General features: G+C 38.9%; 4 protein-coding genes across 4 annotated transcripts; 1 reads left to right on the plus strand and 3 right to left on the minus strand.

Moving 5' to 3' along the window:
- Positions 1–3,764: 3,764 nt before the first annotated feature.
- LOC108090650 (lysyl oxidase homolog 3B) lies at positions 3,765–6,240 on the minus strand. The gene is made up of 4 exons (XM_017189428.1): positions 6,015–6,240; positions 4,729–5,674; positions 4,203–4,360; positions 3,765–4,140 (listed from the first exon to the last, which is right to left on the minus strand). Exons 1-4 carry the CDS (start codon positions 6,226–6,228, stop codon positions 3,923–3,925), a joined length of 1,536 nt encoding a protein of 511 aa, XP_017044917.1. The 5' UTR covers positions 6,229–6,240; the 3' UTR covers positions 3,765–3,922.
- Positions 6,241–11,483: 5,243 nt separating this feature from the next.
- On the plus strand, positions 11,484–12,013 carry LOC108090683. The gene is made up of 2 exons (XM_017189469.2): positions 11,484–11,730; positions 11,788–12,013. Exons 1-2 carry the CDS (start codon positions 11,605–11,607, stop codon positions 11,911–11,913), a joined length of 252 nt encoding a protein of 83 aa, XP_017044958.1. The 5' UTR covers positions 11,484–11,604; the 3' UTR covers positions 11,914–12,013.
- A 1,509-nt stretch (positions 12,014–13,522) lies between these two features.
- On the minus strand, positions 13,523–14,608 carry LOC108090660 (trypsin-2). The gene has a single exon (XM_017189442.1). It carries the CDS (start codon positions 14,606–14,608, stop codon positions 13,523–13,525), a length of 1,086 nt encoding a protein of 361 aa, XP_017044931.1.
- A 179-nt stretch (positions 14,609–14,787) lies between these two features.
- On the minus strand, positions 14,788–16,990 carry LOC108090988 (trypsin-1). The gene is given in 3 exon segments (XM_017189944.2): positions 14,788–15,640; positions 15,968–16,534; positions 16,536–16,990. Coding segments are annotated over 3 exon segments (1,212 nt in total). The 5' UTR covers positions 16,863–16,990; the 3' UTR covers positions 14,788–15,322.
- Between the last annotated feature and the right edge of the window lie 5,356 nt (positions 16,991–22,346).

Below are 22,346 nucleotides of genomic sequence, written 5' to 3' on the forward strand. Positions count from 1 at the left end.
ATTTCAATGCGTTTGACTTTGGTGTGAGCTTAAAATACGTATACGTCAAGTGGTACGGATGTCAGGGGTTTTCTGCTGTGTAATCAAGAGTCGGAACAGGAAACTTGCCAACGGCAAGGAATCAAAGGCGGAAAGTCTTCGCAGATAAAGGATTTGATAAAGGAATGTCAAGCGGAGGCAGCTCCGCATTTTTCACATTTCCACTGAGCCAGATGAATTAGATACTAATGACGGTGACGAGGGATAGCCGGAATTTTCTTTACTTTCACTTGCCTTTCGATAAGGCAACACGATAATTGCACACATCACCGGAGAAGAAGATTTCACCATTCTGCAATTGGAATTTTCTGGCCGACAGGCAAATGTTTACCAACTGCTCGGTCAGTTGCAAATTCAATCGAAATCCTGGGCGACTTCATTCCCAGCAAATTGTTATTTCAATTGTCAGCACTCCGCCCCAAAATGCAGTTAATTTTGTGCTTGTGACTGCAATAAATTTTAAATGCACATTTCCAATGAAAGAAGCGAACCGAATCCAATGAAACGAAACGGAAAACAATTTTGTGCAATTTCACTAAAACGACATGGCAATGGTGTGCAATGGGGGTGGTTGGGTGGTGCAGTGGTGCACTGGGTCAAAGTGACACACATATGGCCCAGTCCTCCCTATGAAGGACCAACAACAGCAACAGCAACAGCAACAAGAACAACAACAACAATCGACAATCGATGTCCTCGGACTCTAGGAATTCCGAGCTCCGCAACTGACGACAAATGAAATTGTTGCTGGCAAAGTGCAGCGTTTAAGGAACACACATTCGCTTCCATATTGCATTTGTATATTGCATTTGGCCAGCCATCGTCCTTTGCCATTTGCAGTTTTATGACAGTTTTTAAAGCAATTTTCTATGAGTGTAAATTTGGTTTAAGTTGGTCCTTTGCGGCAGGAATTTACACTTATTTTGTTGCGGCGAGTTCAACCGCATTTAATTGTTCAAGTTTTGTGGTTTCCAAGCAAAGGTGTTGAAGTAATCCAAAGGGGAATGAATTTCTTGATGCGAGAGGGGTGAAAATGTTTTATTATTGGCAATAGGAAAATTGAATTTAAATGCTTGCGAGTTTTTCAATTAGGTAAAATATTTATTACGTAACTAAGGCTTCTTCTGAAATATTTTGCTTTGAAAATATATAATGTAAAGCTTTATATATAATATGTTAAAAACACACAAAGGAGGCAAATTTAATATGTCTTTATCCCTTTGATTAAATATTTAAATTGTTTCTGTCCTTTTCAGCTTTATTTTCCTCTTTAAACATTCAGTTTTCGCTAGATTTTCAAGTATCCTTTATGACATCCTATATGCTTCCTATTTGTTTGACTACCGTAATTTTGGCAAAGATTTTGAATTTTAAATGCGGCTAATTGGGAATAAACTCATTAGACGCCAGGCAACCACCCTACGAAAGCACCTTTCATCGCACACACGAGAATAGAGCGTCCTTGCGGCAAACTGATGATAGCACCACCCACTTCCATTCCCATTTCCATTCATTTCCCAATGTTTCCACGGCGAATTCGGGCGCCCATTTGGCTTGTTATCATTTTCATGGTTGGTGCGACACATTGATGTTGAGAAAGAGATGGGGGCAATGGCGGCAGAAAGAGAGGGGTAGATGGCGGCAAAAAGAGAGGGGGAGATGGCGGCAGAAAGAGACGGCTTGCTTGTTGGCTCATTTGTGTGCGCATTCATTGCCATTTATTTGGGAGGGGGAAAGCATTTGTTTTAATTATTATGAAAAGCAAATTGCATAATTAAAAATGTTAAATTCGTTTTAATTTTTAATTACAATTAATTCGATGCGCAGCTTTTTGAATATTCCAATGAAGCGGAAAAGGTTAAAAGGTTGAAGAGGCAATGGAATGGTTGTGCACTAATGGGTTAATTGCCAGCACCGGGATTGCTTTACACATCGAGGTGAAAATCCCACAGTCGAGACTCCAATTAATGTTGGCTTAGAGCGGCAATTCTTATCAGAAATGTTTTTTCAGGCCAGGGCTAAGATTTTTGGTCTCTGGTGATGGATGGTCGCTTGCATGTGAGGCAATCAAATGGTCGTAATGTCATCAACACCAGCCATAAGTAGTCAGCAGGACCAAAGGACCAAAGGACCTCACACTCACACACGTGCACACATGACAGCATGATGATGATGAGTCACTTTGGTCACGAAGCTATTTTTCCGCTTGATTACACGATAAATGAAAATCAAACGTTTGATTGCTTAATGCCAGGCACTAAGGGTCATCCGCACCACCCACTTCTCGGGCACCACCCACAAAAGTGCTGCAATTTCGCCAAAGTATAAGTCTCTGGAGAATGCGAATAGATAAGAGTGCAGTGAGAAAAAATGGGAGGTAGGTTTAAAGATTTTGCAATTTATAATGAAATTTTTTCAAATTTGCAAACTTTAATTATCATATGAAAGTTTCCAGCTTTTTCATTTAAAATGAAAGAAAATTGTAAAACAATAGATATATAATACATACATGCCATTTTTCAAAAAAAATATTTCTAGAATAAATAATTATACAAATTTTTTGACATATCAATAAACAAAAATATTGACAGCATTTCAAAATTTTACCTCTTTGTGTATAGATTTTTTCTTAGTGTATTGTTCCAGGGTCAGTGAGTGAACATTTCAATTATTTATATGCTTGTTTGTCTCCCTCACCCGCAGATTTTCGTGGGTGGGTGGGGGTGTTCGAATGTGTAATATGGGGGTTCGTGTGTGTGCACGTGTCTGATAGCACGAAAAACTCCAACACTTGACTGCCCTTTCCCGGTTATCATTTATTTTTTGCTTCCCTTGACCGGACTTTGACTGATTTGATGATAGTTGAGTGCTTTCTGGAAAGTTATTGCCGGTTCCAATCCTACAGACTAACACCTCTATTGGATGGAGATGTAAATCTGCCTTCCTCGCACTTTGATTGATTTGTTAATCTCCAAACGAAATACAAATTAAAAGCTTTTTGTTTTGCTCCATTCCAAGATCCGCATAAACCGCTTATGTTAATTAAATTTTTGGGGTTATTCAATGTACACAGTTAAGAAGAGCTCCTCCCGTAATCAATCAATCTGAGGACTGTCTTAAGAAGCAGTCCCTTTGGTTGTTTGTTGTTGTTATGGCTGGGAAACTTAGTTTAACGGAAAATGTATTTACATTTTTGACTGAGAACCGAAGGGGTTAAGCCATCGGGTCGGCATCCTACTGTATTGATGAGTGGGGTTAGTTGCTTGTCAAAGATTCTTCAATAAGAGCTGAGCAATCAATAACCAAATGCTTTTTCAGAAAGATGGAAATTTGTTGAAGGGCGTTGAGGGGTTAAAAATAGAAGAAGAAAGAGGCTGGGTTCTTTTCTTTCTATAAAATTTTTGTTACTTTTTTTGATTAATTCCAACATAGTTTTTTTTTATTAAAAGATAGCAACTGTGATGATTGCAACAAGGGAGGTTAATGGCATCTTTACTAGTTATATATTTTCAATTCCTTCACAAAAATTGTTTCAACACCAAAATTACTCACCCTCGTCAAAATTCTTTTGCTTGTTTTGACTTATATTACTTCTAGTTTCACTTCAACGCCTCTAAAAGTCCCCTACTATCGACACTTAATATATGGTTCGTTGATTCCGAAAATTTCAGCTGTCTCAATGTTGGTGACATATTCACACCCCAATGCCTTTCAAGTCTATCCAATGACCTTTACAATGTGCACTTTTAATTTATTCGCTTACCAGTTAAGGTTAAAGATAGAAATTTACAAAATATACAAGCTCCCTTTGGTTAATCGTAGTTTTTGGCACTTTTTGATTTGGTTCCAGTCCACCGTCAATTAAATTCTAACCTTGCAACCTTTAAGGTCTTCCCAGCCGGCAGTTTTGCACTCTGGCAAAGTTTTCAGTGTATATCAAATCGCAGATGGCAGCGTTGTTGTCATAGTTCATCTCAGCCACCTTGAATTCCGGATTAATGGCTATCTTGAGGACATAAGTTCCGGGACTAAGGTCTGTTACATCCACCCATTGGCAGTCGAGATTGTATAGATATACATCAGAGCAATTGATTGAAATGCCTTTTTAAAATATGGTTTAAAATAAAATAAATTATAAGCCTCTTTGGTTAAAATTAACTTACCTTGATCTCCATAGTTGGCACAACTATATTTCCTGGCAACTCCGGGCAGGCAATTGCTATCCTCCAAGCAGAATGAAGCCTTGTGTCCTTGGGCAACTTTGTGACCTCTCAAATCAAAAATGTCAAAGGTGGCAAAGACCTCCATGCTGTGGAAATGCCTGAAAAAGTTGTGAGCTTTTTAATAAACTTTTTTCAAAGTTAATTAATAAAAAGAGTTTATAAATAAGTTTTTTCATGATTATTTTGGATAAAGAATTCCGATACTAACAGTTCTTTAATAAACTGCATAAATTAAGTAATCAGTTTACGATATTTGCTATTTCTAGTTTCCAACAGATCAATAAAATTATTGTAAATTTGGAAATTGCAGTTTAAAGAACTTACAGGTCCTAAATTTTTAGGTTTTTAGGATTCACTTTGCAATGGTTTATGTAAATACATTCAACAAAGTTATTTGTAAGATATATAACTTTTAATTTTGTAGAAACACATTTTAAATTTTAAATAATTTGTACACTGTACTTACATATGGCACATGTGCCACTCCCACTGGCTCTTCTCCTTAAACGGTCGGAAATCCGCGTTGCCCGCGTTGATGGCAGCCGCCGTGAACTTGAGCAGCCGCCTCGATCGATACCGCCAGTGGGGATCATCTCGCTGGATCTGATACGCCTCGTTGGCCACGCAGTTCTCCTCCATGGCGCACTGCATCAGCAGCATGGGTCGATCCTCCAGATGGGCCGTCTGCTCGATCTCCAGATAATCCACAACCAGATCGGGGGCGATATAGTCACAGATCACGGCGGCCACATGTTGCCGATTGCCATGGCAGCTGACAATGCCCTGACTTGCATCGTGATGCAAACAATCAGCCAGTTCCGTTTCGTTGCCATAACACTCACTGCCACTCAACACGGGTCTCGACACATTCGTGCCACCAAAAAAGTCCGTTTGAAAGGCCTCACTGGCATAACCCAATCCGAGTTGTCGACACACCACATTGGCCTCCAAAAGTGACCAACCATCGGCACAAACACTGCCCCATCGACCGCCATCCAAACTGACTTCCACTCTTCCCTCGATTCGCGATCTTCCGCCTCGCAATCTCACATATAATCGGGAATGGGATCGAATCGGGTACTTGGGGAGGTCTTCATCTCGGAGGATGGGAGATGGTGCAGGAATCAGGGAATTTTCTGGGGGATAACAAACCACTCCAGCTGCTTCCCCGGGTTCACAATCGTTTTCGCCCCATCCTTCAAAATGACAGTCCACCAATTCCTGTTCGTGACCTTCGCAGAAGAGGTTGTCCATCCAGAATCGACGACGGGCAGGTCCAAAAAAGCCACTTCTTGTGTACTTCCGCATGCCGGGAAATCCAAGTTGCCGGCACACAATGTGACCTTCGGCGGAGTCCCACTCATCATCGCAAACTGCTCCCCATTTTCCGTTGTGTAAGACCTCAATGTTTCCTAGAGAATACCGGAAAATTTTATTAAAACGTTTGAACTTTTTCAAACATGGTTAAAATAAAGATTTTATAGCATTTTTTAATAAAACTTAAATAGATCATTTTAACGATATATTCCCATACAATTTAAAAAGTATAATATTAATGGACGACAAATCGAAAATGTTTGTTTCAATTATTGAAATATCCATCGCTACCATTAAACTATCTAAATAATTATGAACAAAAAAAAATTAGTCCTAAATAAAATTTTAGGATACAATAGAACATTTTTTATAAGAACCTACTAAAATCATATTGTTTGTATTATAGCATGTATATTCCATTATTTTCTTTCTCACCTTCGTATTCATAATCTCCACCAACGAGTCGAATGGCTCCCTCTTCCTTGTTCAGGACCTTTATGTACCGGTGCACCAATCTCTGGCGCTCCAGACGAGCCTCCTCCAAGGATCTGTGTTCGATTACAGCCTCCGCCAGTTGGAAGGTGAGCACAGTGAGACATAAAAGTCTGAGCCCCATCTTAAGGTCCTTTCGATCTTTGACTGCGCACATTTGCCCGCCTCGGCGTTCGCACGAAAACTGAAGCTCAGCGTAAGTATCTGAATGGCAAACAGAATCATTTAACTATGAACTGGCCAGATACAAAGATACATAGATAGACGGTTAGATGGGTAGGTAGGTAGGTGGCTGGTTAGGTACATATTCAGATATCTGATGCGGTTCAGAAGCTCGCTCATCTGACGTCATTGGCCGCCCGACGAGGGCGGAGATCGAGAGTTAAAAAACTCAAATCCCAGAGCGGAGAGCACTGAGCACCGATGTCGGGCTATATCCACTAGCGGTGTTCGGAATCCAAAGCTAAATCTATTTCCCGCACGTATGCATGTCACTTAATGAGTTTTTCATTTTGAGGCAACACTGACATTGCCGGATTCTGAGCGAATTGGCAAATGGTACACTGAAAAATAATATAAGCATAAACATTGCCTAAAGAGTTTCAAATTTCAAATAAAACAGGAAAGCATAAAAAAGTTAGAGATCTACATGTTGAAACAGAAACTTAAAAATAATCAACAAAAAAGCTAATTATATATAAAGATTTTATATTTTTAATAAGATTTTATTAGGAGATTTTAATTGGATTGACTGCTTTTTTTACCTTTAAATTTTTTTCCACCTGAAAAAGTAATATCAATAAAATATTTTTAAGTGCACAACCGAGGCCAAACAAATCTTGCTCTATAAACAAATGCGAAGAGGAAGCAGTAACCCATCTAGTTTAACCCACAACAATAAACCATTATAAAATAATTCTCACACCCATTACAAACATTTAATGAGAGCTTTGTTTGAACCCTGAACTCTTCGCCTCCTCCCAGCCATAAAATAATGCATTGCCAAATCCAAAAGTGGAAATGAAAATATGGAAAACGATGCCATAATTTTGACTACAAGCGAACACGACCCACATATGAATGCAAAAATCTGCTGTTTGGAATTTAGCCACGTATGGTATCTAGCTGGCTTTGGGTGAGCAAACCGGCAAAATCATCGTCATCGTGGGGAAGCCCATTAGTTTTGGCATGCAGCCATTGGAAACATTGCATGCAACATCATGGCCAACATGGCATTGACATTGAAACCATCGCAACGGAAAAACAAGATAAAGCTACCGTAGAAAAATAAAAGCCAAACAGTAATACATTCACGGCATTTGGGCAGTAAAATCAAGGGGGCATGGTTGGCTCATTAGCAAAAGTGCCAGCCACATAATCGTAATTGGAAATCTAACTCGATTAGGTCAGCTGGATAAGCGGTTGTGGAGGGCGGAATTCAAATTCATTGAAGCGTGCCTTTGTACATTTGCTGGATAGATTTTCAAGATCAATGTAGATCACAAACCAGCAATTGGCTAATCAATCCAATGGATGAATGACAGCTTGTTGTTATGGATAGTAACCTACATGTGTTTGATGTGGAAACATGAGCCAATTAATAGTTATAAACAAAAATGCTAATCACATAAGGTAGTTCTGTTTAAAAAAAAGACTCTACCAAAGTACTTTTTTCCCATATTTATTGATCATCTGTTTTAATTTCTAACATTCACGAAACGCCATAAACTTCTCACCCATTAATTTATTGCTAACCAATAAAAACCCATTTCTGTCAATATTCACACATACTGATCTGTGAACATTTTATAACCAACTCGTACGCAAAACTATGCCAAATATAAATATGTAAGCAATTTATAAGGTCCAACATGCATGCTATATCTATGTAAATATCGATGGTAGTGCCAGCACGAAGCGATCATAAATATTGGCCAAAGAAATTAATTGGATAAACGTTTTATGATATTGAATTATGATGGCCAAAGAGAAAGGAAGCTGCTCGCCGCTACTTGGCCATTCGAAATATTCCCACACAATTCAATGGGGGCTAAATTTTATGAGTGCGTAAATTCCATTTCGATGGCCGCAAGGGCTAAAAGGGCATAAAGGACATGCCGCAATCCTAGCGCAACGTCATGCACCAAGGTAATAAAATTCGATAGAAAATCGTGTAATAAAATCATTACACACAAGAACCAGAAGCAGGACAAAGTCTCTACTCTTCTGGCTGCCTTCTTCTGCCAATCCGGCGATAAAATCAAACGGGTATGGAAACACCGCAGGCGTCTGACCAATCTGCAGCACCTCCAACTCCGACTCCTGATCCTTTAGCTTTGGCTCTGGCTCCATCCTCCATCGACTCCTCCTGGGATATAAAAGCCGGCAACGTGAGGCGACAAGTCCAAAGCTGCGACTAGCCTCCTTTGGCCAACAATAAAATGGGTGAAATCGGGGGAGAAGATGAACCAGAAGTAACGACAAAGTGGAAACCAGCGGGAAAATAATTTGTGTGGGAGTTAACCACCCTAAGGGGATAATTTCCAGGATAGGAGGCAACCAGGCACTACGTTTCCAGGCCCACAACGGATAAAAAGATAAAAAATGGTTAAGGGATATTGAAAGGCGGTAAATTGCTTTATTACTTAAGTGAGCCAGAGATGATTAGGTTCGCTCTGCAGTTTGCCTTGCGGGGACTCATTAAAACGGAGGTTCTACACCGCGCTCTGCAAATGGAAAATGAGAAAAGAAAAACGGGTAATAATAACCAGTAAGGCTTTAAGTGGGTGTAAACAAGACTTAACTTGTGATATATATAAGTAGTTAAAAGTGAATGAAAAGCTTTTTAGTGTGTCAAAAAAATATGAAAGGGCTTAAAGGGTGTCTCTCATAATTATTTAAGAAGAATGTTGCCAAAAATTTGAAGCTAAATGTTTTAATGGGGAATCAGCTCTTGTAGAAAACACAAAAATAAATTCATCAACCGCATGGTGTAGATTTTTTAATTTAAACTCACTTTGGATATTGAGAATTATAAGTTTAAGTTTGTATTCATATTTTTTTTTTTAATAAAGTTAAAGAGATCTAGCGAGGTTCCCATTCCACTTCAATTACAATCATAAGGCCATAACTTAATTTAGAGCAAAGACGCGCAGAGACATTAAATCTTTTTATAATGATATCATACAGTCGTATCACATATAGCGAGCCTCATTTGGACATTAATAAAATTGGATGACGCGTTGACAGCATAAATGTCACCGAAAATGCTATTAAAACAAAATTATAGCCGGCATAACAATGATTCATGAGCGGGGAGACCTCTAGTGCCCCTCCTCTCCAACTCCTGCATGCGAAAAGAAATCGTAAAAAGTATAAAATGCCAAATTTGTAGCAAGCTTATGGCAGAAAAAAAGATTATTAATTCTTAATAAGAGGGCCAAGAATGCAAAGAGAGCATAGAAAAAATGGAAACAAAAACAGAAATTGTATAAAAAATGTGGCAAGTGGGGCGTGTGTCTATGGCTGCCTTGAAAATGTGCCAAAAACGCAGAAAAAAAAAGGAAACTAAAACAAGCCATAGAAAAAATGTTCACAATCAGTGAATGCCCTGGCTTGAATACCCTTTTTTATGGGAATGCCATAGAATTTTTTGTTTGAGGGGCGCGGGCACGAAACGAAACCAAACAGAAATAATAAAATTAAAATGCGCCTTTTGCTTTGGCTCGAAGCCTCGAATTCAGTCAGTTGGACACAGAAAAAAGTCCGAAGCAATAAAAATAATAATGAAATCAAAGGAATAAAAACAACAGAGACAGATACAAAGACTTACAATGGGCCAGACGCGATGGATGGGCTAATAGAAAGGGAGGGCAGTTGGTAAAATTCCAGTCGAAGGACATTGGAAAAATCGTTGTTCGGTTCTCGTTGGGAATCATAATGAGCCTTCGGAACAATTTTCGTTAGCTGAATAAGAAATTATTTTAATGCTATCTGGTAAAAGCGAAAGAGAATGGCATTGAATATAAAAAAAAATATTCAAAAAGCTTTAAAGTTAAAAACTTTGACCAGAAGCCTTAATATTTAAACTTCTCTGGCAATGTAAAAATGATTTACTGAAGCGTTTAAATGCGATTGAACTTCCTGGCAAGCTGACGACAATTTTTTTCCATTGAATGGAATTGGTGGCATGCACTCAATTTTACAGAGAACGTGTTTTTGATACACTGTATTCAAATAACAGGTGGCCTTTCCGGTCCTCAGTTTTTATTTCTTTCTTTTTTTTGCTTCACTAGCTTTAAAGTTTTCAAATAAATTTTTTAATGAATTTTCATATCTGCTTGTTGGTTTCTTAGCTTATTTAAAATCATTTTTATTGGATGAATATTCTTGCTTATATCATGTGTATCCTTTTCGGTTGTTTTTTGCAGGCAATTTTAATAGCAGATTTCTTACTTTTGATAACACAATAAAACGCAAATACGATACTGTGTATGATTGTCATAAATCCTAAGCCGACCCTTACAACAAGTAGCTATATTTTATTTTAATTTCGTCTTTGCCTTTTCGAAGGCTCCCCTTGAGGCGCTGTCTTTGCCAAGGATTTGCGACAGAACTTTTCGCTTATTCTGTCTGTCTACCCAGACAACGTGTGCAAATATTTATTCTTAGATCCTCTTGTGAAGCTGGAAAAACGAACAGGAAAATTCGCTAGACAGCAGGAAAATATTTTCATAAAAACCAACTTACGCGGAGAGTCAATACAATTGAGTTTAAAATGTGCACATGGAAATCAATTAATTTTTTGTCCCAGTTGCCGCTAATTGAATTCGCCATATCGCAATATAGACTAGTGGAATAATAAATAAATCCAGTGCTCCATTGTTCGGTGGGGGAAGTATTGAAAAATGGAGCGAGACAGATGTTCCATATCATGGAATTTGTCCCCGTGCCGACTAAATGAATTATGTAACATGTCTAGCCATTTAGTGCCATAATTCAAAGCAATCTATGCCAGTCCAGACAACACAGCGCCCATCACAGGGGCTCCTCCAATAAAAAGGGGGCGGGGCAGGGCTTTATGTGAGAACCTAAATTGCACGCAGTCCAGACAAATTGCATTTGCATAGCGTAATTGGAAAATGTCGCGTGCAAAATAAAAAAAAGTAAATGATTGAAAAACTATAATTTGTATAGCGGCTTATGAGAGCTGTAATAAAATAGATATCTTAATAGGATCGTAAAGAAGAATAATATTAGTTTTAATAGCTACAATTTTAATATAATTGAAAATGCAAAGCTGCAATATGTTTGCACAAATATTACAAATTTGTTTGAGATATTGCATACTTAATATTGAATTGAAGTATATTCAAATTAAGTATATGAAATCTCTTGTAACGCTTAGATTTATGTTTCATGATGTAAATTTTGCCTGACAAACGTTTTTAAATAGCCCCAAAAATAATTCAATAAATATATCCAAATTTTTATTCCAAATCGGTGCGAGTGGAAGGCGAAATCCATCGGGATAATGCCGGTTGCCGTGCGTCTTGTGGAAGCCTTGACCCTGATCACCATAATGGGTCTGATCACCTGCATTGGCCTCAGCGTGATCTTGGCTCAAAAATCGCTCAGTTTGACGATAACATTCATAGAGGTGAGCAAATGCACTAACCAATTTCCCCTCCCATTATTTACTACGGATTTATAAAAGCCTGCAGCGAATATAGCAAATATGGCACTTATTTTAACCGAAAAAGTCCTGGTGTCGTTATTGCTTTGCGTTTTGCGTCTGACTAATGTTGTGGGAAACGCTCTCCAAGCAGCTGGAATCGCCTGAGGATCGGTCTCTTTCGCTACTTTCAATATACCTCCACTAGCTTTCTGATTAATGTTCAACTTGTTTATGCATCGAAATTCCAAATATATTTTTCGCCTTACGTTTTATTATGCCATTACTGTCTGCCAGCTTTCAGTTTTTCGGGACCGGAGTTCGATGGCAAACTCAAACGCGGCACCGCTCGCTAATATTCAATCAAACAATTTTACGCCCCAATAAAATTTTCTAACCTGCGGCTGGGCAAAACAAAAGTGCAGAAACCAAAATAAAAATATAAAACAGAACTCTGCTCAATTGCAGCAAATTTGCGCCTGGCGAAAAGGAAATTGTGGAAGGGGACGAGCAATGAGAAAAATAAATATTTTTACCACAAAAGCCAATTTTGCCGCACAAATTTAAACTGCGCTCGAGGATGAATATAATTTCTGCTGCCTTTTTAATACACTTGGAAAAGGTCCCTAAAAAAGCGAGATAAGTTGAAAATTAAGGAAATAAGTCGAAGTGTAAAATATATAAAATATTGTAAAATATATTTATAATATATAAGGAATGTACTATAGTCATCTCTAAATTATTGCATATTAGATTGTAATGTATAATTGTGTTGTACAATTTCATAACAATTTAGTGAGGGTATTCACTCATTCCCTCAGGGTACCCCATTCACTATCCTATTTTTCACTCTTAGCCGCCTTTAAAGTTTTAGCACCTTTTGCAAGCTGCTTATTCTATTATTTAGTTATTTATCAATGTTCTGAGTTTGGCCTGGGTTGGGTCCAATCCCAATGGGACAGGCACGCACAGCAGGCCAAAAGCCCCAAACCCTCAAACCCCAATCGTCTGAAATCGAGTGTAGGTGTCTGCGGTTTTAGCTGTTTGCATGAGCATTTTTTGATTTAGTGGCAATTTCGTGTAGCAGAAATTGCACAACTCCCCGAGGGCAGACTTGAAAACAAGCAGATTACAGGCGGAAATTGAGGCGAGAGCGAGTGGAGGAGCTAACAAGCCGAAAACTGGAACAATAAGCAGGCGATGTGCAGTGAAACACCTTGGAGAAATCGGCGTATAAGTGGTGACCGCTGGGATCGAATCATTCATTATCCTTTACCGAAAGGTGAACCTAGCGAGGTCTGCAAATTAGTCTATGGTTTTTTTATTCAGATATATCAAGGTTAGATCACCTATTTTAAACCGCATTTTTACAGAATATTTCATGAGATTTCGATTAGATTTTATTTATTTATAATCTCTGAAGCACTATTTTAAACTGTTCCTATATTTCTGCCATAAAATAACGACGCATTAAAATCGATATAAACTTAAAAAGTAAAAGATTAGTTTATCACACTCAAATATATTAATGCTTTATGTTTTGTCTTTTGCTTGCCTGAAAGTTTTTCTGAATGTTAAAATGAACAATTTTAAAACAATATACCCTACCATAAAGAATTTTTCTGTTCAAAATTATTATTTTATTTATTTAAAAACAAAATATAAAAAAAATTAATTTAAGCTAGCCAATCAATAAAAGAACGATTTTATGGTTTGTTATTTATGGGGCAACAAGCCTTTATTATCGGTTTTTAATTCGTGATAGTAAAACATTAGTTTAGATCAACTTGTTGGCCTCCTCAACTTCAGGATCAGCTGCGGGTGATCCATCTGCAGTGGTGTTCTCCTGTTCTCCTTGCTCGGTGGTGTTTGCTGGGGGTACAGGATCTTCTGGCTGCGAACAGGAGCAGGCATCCTTGGTGTTCTGCGCAATCCACTCGTTGAAGTTGCTCACTCGTGTGTAAACACCAGGGGCATTTGGTTTGGCACATCCTTCGCCCCAGGACACAATGCCCGCTAGTTGATAAGCTTCTCCAGATCCCAGGACATGCATTGGACCACCACTGTCGCCCTGGCAGGAATCCTTGCCACCCTGCTCCACATAACCGGCACAGATCATGTTGTCGGTGATCTTGGACTCACCGTAGTTGCTATTGCGACACTCCTCCTGGCTCAGGATGGGTACTTCCACTTCCTGGAGGGTATCCGAAACGGGTCCCCCTTCACTCAGAGCTCCCCATCCTGTAACCACTGCCATTTGACCAGCGTAACTCTCACTGGGAGTGGGTAGGCAAACTGGATGCATATCTACTCCAAGACGAACTGGTTCATTGAAACGAATCAAGGCAATGTCACTATCGAAGTTCCTGGTGCTGTAACTCGGATGGATGAGCACCCTGGACACCCTTCTATCCACGATCTTCACATTGCTATCCTGACGATTGTGCTCCAATAAACGAACCGTGATCAATCGATGATAAAAACCATTAACACAATGGGCAGCAGTCAAGGCGTATTGATCGTTAACCAAAGATCCACCACAATAGAAGTTACCGAACCACATGAGCATTATCATCCAGGGATACTCATGGACCTCCGTTTCCTGACCGCCAACGATGCGATGACGGGTATTTATATTGCCACAGGAACACTCGGCGCACTCCCTTTTTGCCGGGGAACTCCATTCCGCTGGAACCTCGGGGCCCAAAATGGACTGAATCCAGTCCAGAAAGCTACTCTGCCTCAGTTGGGCTAAGGAGCTCAAAATCTTCTCTGGCTCGGAGGCGGTACGCAAAGAGGGCGTGGCAGAAACCAAGTCGCCCAGCGGTATTGCAGCAATCAGCAGTAGATAAAAATTACACATGGTGAACTAACCTGGCCAACTGGCAATTGGCAACTAACCAAATGAATCCTGGCCACTTCCATCCAAGAAGACTGATGAACCAGAACTCCCAACCAACTTAAGAACTGGATAGACCAGAATCCCCAGAGGAAACCGGCTCCCGAGAAAGGTTAGCGCACTTTGTGGAAACTTTTCTTTTAATCAATAAATATAAAACAGCTTGAGAATAGAACCTTCGACAAGGCCGAAGCTGAAATACTCTTGCAGGAGTAGGAAAATTGTTCTCTGAAATCTATATAAGGTTTGAAACAAATATCCCTAGAAAATGCAAAGTTGTTTTCATAGAAAATAATTTGTTTCTTGGGATATTGGATGAGTGATTTACTATAGGAAATAACAAGCTTTATGCAAGGAAAACTTGTCTTTCAAACTGTGCTATTGAACTTTTGTAAATTAAGAAAGGATGATAAGAGCAAATCCTATGGGAAACTTGTGTTAAATAAATATTTTTTATTTGAATAGATTTTTTTATATCGAAATAAGACCTTGAGAAATATCACATTAAAAGGAAGATTTAAAGTCCCAATGAACTATCAATATTATTATAAATGTTGCATCTATAATAAACGATAATTTTTATAGTTCCCACAAGATTTGCAAATATCCCCAATGCTAACTTTCCAACCCAGCAAGAGCATTTAACTATTAAAAGATACAGAAATAGCTAGATGGTCGCTACTTGATCTTCTTGGTCTCCTGCTGGCAAAGGCAAGCCTGTTTGGTGAGGTTCTTGATCCAGGTTCCATAGCGATTCACTCTGGCATAGACACCAGGATAACCGGCCTTGGCACAGCCCTCGCCCCACGAAACCACGCCGGCGATTTGATGCTCTCGCGTTCCACTTGCCACGATGTGCAAAGGACCTCCACTATCGCCCTGACACGAGTCCTTGCCGCCCTCGTCGTATCCTCCGCACAACATATTGTCCGTGATCTTGTTTCCATAGCGACTCTTTCGGCATTCATCCTGCGATAGAATGGGCACTTGAACCTCCTAAATAAATAAATATATTTGGAAAATATATTGATATATATGAATTAAGATTTTAAAAATTCGTCAACCTTAAGAACTTAAAAAAAAAAAACTATACTTTATACAGAAAATATTAGGATTATTTTCCTTCAGTGTTTGAGTTTAATATTCGATTTTAATGAAATATATTTGAAATCATTTCAAGGGCTATTTGTTCATAACACCGAGTTGTGTAAACTTTTGAAGTCTGTATCTAGTCCATTTTTTTCTCTGTCATATTTATATCACTTTGTGGTATTATCACACTTTTTTAAAATTTTTCCAAGTGTACCATCTAAGTTCACCTACCTGAAGTGTATCTGATGTGGGTCCGCCAACCTTGAGTGCGCCCCAACCGGTGACTATGCCATTTTCTCCCTTGAAACTCCTGCCTGGAGTTGGCATACAGACAGGATGGAGCACCTCGTTGAACTCCACCGGCTCATCCAACTTGATGATGGCTATATCGTTGTCATAGTTCCGGGCATTATACTTCGGATGGGTGATCACCTCGGCCACCTTGCGGTCAATCTTCTGCATGTGCGACATCTTGCGGTCGTGTTCGAGTAACCTCACCGAGATTCTCTCTTTTCGGAAGCCATAGACACAATGCGAGGCGGTTAAGAGGAACTGGTCGTTTAGCAAGGAGGCGGCACAATAGAACCTTCCGCCGTAGAGCAACATGGCAACCCAGGGATACTGATGAACCTCCGTTTCCTGACCTCCAACGATTCTCTTCTGAATATTTGCAATTCCGCAGAGACATTCGCTGCAATTTCTAGGTGGATTCAAAGTAGGTGGTGGTGGTGTTGTCGCCCTTCGAGTTGTTGTGGTGCTGGACGATGGAGCCGGTGTGGTGGTCGAAGTGGTGGAGGAGGGCCTCCGGCATCATAGAACTACTGCTCAAGGTTGCCAGTGTGGCATTTTCCGAATCCGAGCTTCCGGGACGTTGTGGCAAAAGCGAGAGAACCCATTGGATGAATGTATTCTGGGATTGTTTCAGTAGGGGATTCGCTGCCTGTTGGGAGATCTCCTGATCCTGAGCTGCAACCAGATTAAGACCACAGGCTAAGGCCAGGCAGATCAGCAGACACAACCAGGCTCGTCGACTCATTTCTTTGGACTTTTTCCGGCTTTCTCCACTGCGACACCACCGACTCGCGTGGCTCTCGGCGAACTGATCGGCCAGCCGCTTGGCCAGCATTTGAAAGCGGCATTTCACCCAAAAAAAGTTGTTCTGGCCGGTGGCACGTCCACTTTGCCAATCCAATCCACACAGAAAGAAATGCTGATTTATTCACCTATGCATATTTCGAGCGGTATGAATATGGAACACTTTATGATACGTTTTACTCTTCACACTATTTTTGAAATTGTAAATTCAAAAATTATAATCCCCTTTACATTATATAAAAATTAAGTTAGATGTTTATTTATCTTTTTAGTGCAAGAACTTTCATTAAATAGAGAGACCGGATCTTTACAGTGTTAAATATAAACATTTCCTTAATGCGATAAAAAGCATACTGATTCACTTTATATTATAAGAAGCATAAATATATTTACTTTTAAAACTTTGTTGTCAACCTTGGTTTCAAGCAAAATAAAATAAAATGCACATTAAGTTTGAACCAGGTTTTTCTCTCTGTGCACCTGCGCACTCCCCCTTTATTTGCATTTCGTATTCTGCGCATGCGTGGGCGCCTCAGGGCATCCACACTATCCACCGCTTGACCATGATACTTCACTCGGTTGGCTGGCAGGCAAAACAAAACAAAATCGGAGCCACTCATCCACAAAAGTAGGGTTTTTGTTGCCTTTTTTTTTTGCGCCACTGAAGTAGCGAAAGTTTTTTTCTCGCTTCAATACTTATTGAAATGAATTTTTTGCTTCGTTTCTATCCAATCGATCGCTCGACGACGCATCGTAATTTTACTTTCTTTTGATTTATATTATTGGGGCTACTTTTCGGCGATTTTGTGGGCCAGCTGGTTTTTCGTTTGTGTGTCGACAGCTATAACAGCTGACAATAACAACAGAAACAATGCCGGTGACAACAATAAATTTGTGGCACTGTTTACATTTACACCGTTTACGTGGTTGGCTTTGCCAATTTGGTCGAGTCATCGGTCTTGTTTTTACACGAAATGTACCATATATAAAGTAGGCTTTGGTAAACTGAAAAATGAAAAATATTTTGTATTTCCCTAAATTATAAAAAGAGGTTCATCCTTAAAAAAAGTAATTAAAAAAATATAGGTCTTTAAAACACTGTATTTTATGTAGTAACATTAAAGAACGCTTCCTTTTTTTGAAGAAAACGTTGTTCCTTACATTTCTCTCAACCAATGTTATTTTTAGAGATTTTTAATAAAAATAAAATAAATACTTTTTAAGAGACGAACATATATGTAAATATCGGAAATACTTATAACGTTTAATAAATACTAAAAACATGTTTTCATTTGTTTCTTACACATCTCCCAACTTAAGATGTATTTTAAGAACTTATTGCCGTGTTGAAATATTTAATTTCTGCCCTATTCACACTTTCATTTTCCTGCAATAAAAAAACAGCAAACTGCAAACTTCATAAAAGCGAAAATGACCTCCCCAAAGACATGAAACTGTCGGTCTGGACTTTCCTTCGGTCAGAGATTAACGATGCAGGCGACTTGTGGCAATCGCACGTGTCCATCCCAGTCGTGAGTCATATTGGTCATGGGTATAAGTAGCCACATCCCACTGGATCATTAAAAACAACTTGTAAGGCTGTGGAGGCGGCGCCGTTGCGCCTGCGCCATTTGGATGACCGGCAATTGATGGACGGTCGAGGGTCTGCCCTACAAAAAAAAAAGATGGGAAAAACGGAAGAGGGCTCTTTGGAGTCGGGAGTTGGAAGAGTCATTAGTATGCGCACACATAACACTTGGCATATTAATTGTCCGCGTAATGTTGGAGGCAGATGCAGTTCGAGTGGAGTTACATGGAGATGCAGCTTGGGTTTTGGGATGGGAACTTCAACATGATGATGATGACAAACTAATGTCAGCTCACTGGACTCAAAAGACCAGAGATGATGTGTTCATTTTTTGTAAAAAAGATTTGGAAAGTATTTCAATATAAAAGAATACCAATAAGTAACAAATATTTTGAATCTAGTAACCTAAAAAGGGATTTAAAAAAGTACTATATTGTTTTTAAAACCTACAAAAACTCAAATATTTTTATCATTTTCCTATACAAATTTTATTATATGTGTAATGCGTTTCGATACATTGAAGTATTGTAATTTAAGCCTGAACCCCTGTAATTGCCCACCAGCTTTTAATGGAATTCCTTTCGTGTGTTGTATGTTGATTTTGCACTTTTTCACTTTTATTTTAATAGATCGTTAGCATCACTGGTGGGCAGCCATCAAAGGCAGGGCCAGATCCATCGCCCAACCGCAGTGCACGCAGTTAAAACAAAGTGCCATTTGCATAATGCCCGGCTAGACAAAACCGAATGAAAAATACGGAAAATACGCGCGGTGGAACAAAAAAAGAAAGAAAAAATGCCCGAACAACTTGCATGTGTGAGCACATCTATGTTGAATGTTGAATGGGAGGGAGTGGGGTTATTTACGAGCCTGAGGAAGGGACCTGCACTTGGCGACGCAATTATGCAAGGCCCACTCTCCGGGAAACGTGACCACCAACAGAGTGACTCTGCGACTGATTGCCGGTCCTGCAAACCTGACTCTGGCAGATTGGCTCTGTTAAACACGATGGCAAAATATGTTAATTGGCATTGTAATATGCACATTAGATGTTGCCAACTACTAAGCGCTCATTAAACAACCCAAGCTCATGCTCGGCCAATTACGGCCGCCAGGTATATGGCAAAAAAAAATGTTGAAAAGGAGGGGTGACAAGTGATAAATCGAGGGAATATGCAACGATTATGAAACCAGATTGCCAGTAACATTGTAACGTGGCTGCTCTATCTAGATGGAAAGTGATTACAGCGAGTCAATTAATCAGGAGAGCCTAGGTAAAAAATTTGAGCAATCTGGGAGTTATTATATTTAATAAATTAATAATTAAAAGATATTAGGCGTAATTCCAAACGTTGGAATATAATGTGCTATAATATAAATACTTAATTTTAACACGTATTACCAAATAATGGCAAAGAAGATAAACTCTTAAAATTATTTCAAATTAAACTGAAGTATATTTAAATACTTATAACAAAAAGATGGAACACCAAAGTAATATAAACATTTAGTAGGCTACAAACAACTGTCAAATGCTTTTCATAGTTTACTAAACCCAAAGTTTTCAGTTATCCTTCACTCTCCCAAAACACTAGACCTAAATGGGATAGTTTTATGTTTTTTTCACATTTCCTTTTTCGAACCTTGGTGTTGTTAAAAGTTCAAAATTGTTAAGTGTTTTTCGATCTAGTTGGACTAGTGAGTTAAAATGTGCCAACCTCTAATGCTTAAAAGTAAATTCTCGATTACATATTACTTTAGCCATGTATCCGAACGGAAAAATTGGTTCGTCCTTTAAAAGGGGTTCTGAAAATGCCTCCAAGTCGATGTCCTCCGATGGCAATGGTGAAGACAGAATAAGATGCACTTGTTGGCAAGGAAATGGAAAGGGTTGCTGTTGCTCCAACGGATGTTCCCGGAACTGCGGTTGCTCCAACTGCCAAAAGAACATTCAGCGAAATGAGAGGAGAACATAAAACTGTCCATGTACCGATTCAGATTTAAGAGATGGCCAGGAAGAAAACGTCCCTCAAGGAAACGAGTGGAGAATTCTAATTCTCTTTGGATTCCCATTGTCATGTTTCCTTGAGCGCGTCAAAAAAGTCCTGGCCAACGCAAATCAAATTTGTTCAAACGTTACTGGGTTACTCGGATTCCAGATGTTTATACACAATCGGATTCCTTATACTCGGATTCCTTATCCCCGGATTCTGTTGTTTGAATATATTACACTTGAATGTATTCAGTGGCGGATCCAGGATTTTGATAAGGGGGGGGTCCAAAATTTTTTTAAGGGGGGGGGAAATTTTAACGCAGTAATTTAAAGAAACTCTTTATTAACTATTATGACAAAGAAAAATTTACTAATCTACAAAAACAAAACAACTTTTCATATAATAATAAAAAAACGAGGCACTTCTGACGTCGAAGCTTATTTCGTGCAAGCACTTTAATGTTCAATAACTTAACTATTTCTTAATTTTTAAACTTTTTTTAGCTCCTATCCGTTTGTTAAGGGCTTTAAATTAATTTCATAAAGATTTCAACATTTTTCTAGTTGTTTTAACGGGTATTTTAGCCCACTTCTGCAGTAAAGAAATCTTCAGGTCATTTTCGTTGGAAAATCCACTTTTTCGAATCTCCAAGTCCAAAATTTTCAACAATTGTTCAATAAAATTTAAGTCTGGAGACTGTGTTGGCGTATTAATCCCATCGGGACAGTTCTAGATCAAGAAAGGGCTACAAAAAAGAGCCGGGTTGCACCAAACCAAATATTCAACGATCTCGAGAAGCGCTGTTTTGTCCGGAAAACTAAGGAACACCTCAAGCTATCGGTTTCAAAAATTGCTGCGCAGATTGAGATCGAAATTGTCAATAAATTTCACCCAAATACAGTTCGGAACATATTGCACCACCATAACTTTAATGATCAAGTTGCATGAAAAAATATATTCAAAAGTATACAAATATGATGCCTTGGGTCAAGTTCGCCATGGTGTTAGAAATTCGGCCGATTTATTTCTGGAACGACGAAATTTAAGCAGACGAATCAATTTTTAATTATTTTGGGTTGGTTGGAAGACGCTAAGTGAGGAGATGTTCCAATACGAAGATGGAAACTAAAAAGTTAAAAGCAATGCATTGGCACGGCGGTGACCATGTCATGGTTTGGGCTTATATGGCTGCATCCGGGGCCGGGAACTAAGTTTTTATTGCCGGTATCATGAATGTTAATATATATTTAACAAATTACAAAGAAAGTTTGGTGAAAAGTGTCAATAACTTGGCTAAATGGAATCGATTTAGATTCAACCAAGAATATGACCCAAAGCCTATTGCTAGAAATATATGTTTTGGTTGATCTAAAACTGTCCCAACGGGTTTTGGCGGTGGTACCCGTTACCACAGCAACTCCAGAACGATCATTTTCGACTTTGAGGAGAATGAAAGATTATCTGAGAAACACGATGGGTCAAGAGCGTCTCAATGGTCTTGCATCTTTGAACATTCATCATCGCATAACTTTGACTGAAGACGAAATTCTCAGAAAGTTTTTTAAAAAACCTCGGAAATTTAAGAGTGACTAGAACCGTTTGTGGATCATATATAATATTTTTTCTTGATTTATTATTCGAAAATAAATTAAAATTTGTGTAAAACATTCAAAAAATTACGAATTTTTATTAATAACTTTGTGTTTCAACTGCACCAACATGCCCAATAAAAGCATAAAATTTGAAAGTATATGATCCCATGGGGGGGGTCCGGACCCGAAAACCCCCCCCGTGGATCCGCCACTGAATGTATTTAACTCGGATTCCATACACTTAGGTACACTTTACTCGGGTTCACATACACAACGTTTATTATATCGTCTCATTAGCATAAGTGGTTATAAAAATACAATAAATGGTTTTAAGATTGACA

This window comes from Drosophila ficusphila, unplaced genomic scaffold (assembly GCF_018152265.1).
Source record: "Drosophila ficusphila isolate 14025-0441.05 unplaced genomic scaffold, ASM1815226v1 contig_414, whole genome shotgun sequence".
Classification (NCBI taxonomy): Eukaryota; Metazoa; Arthropoda; class Insecta; order Diptera; family Drosophilidae; genus Drosophila; species Drosophila ficusphila.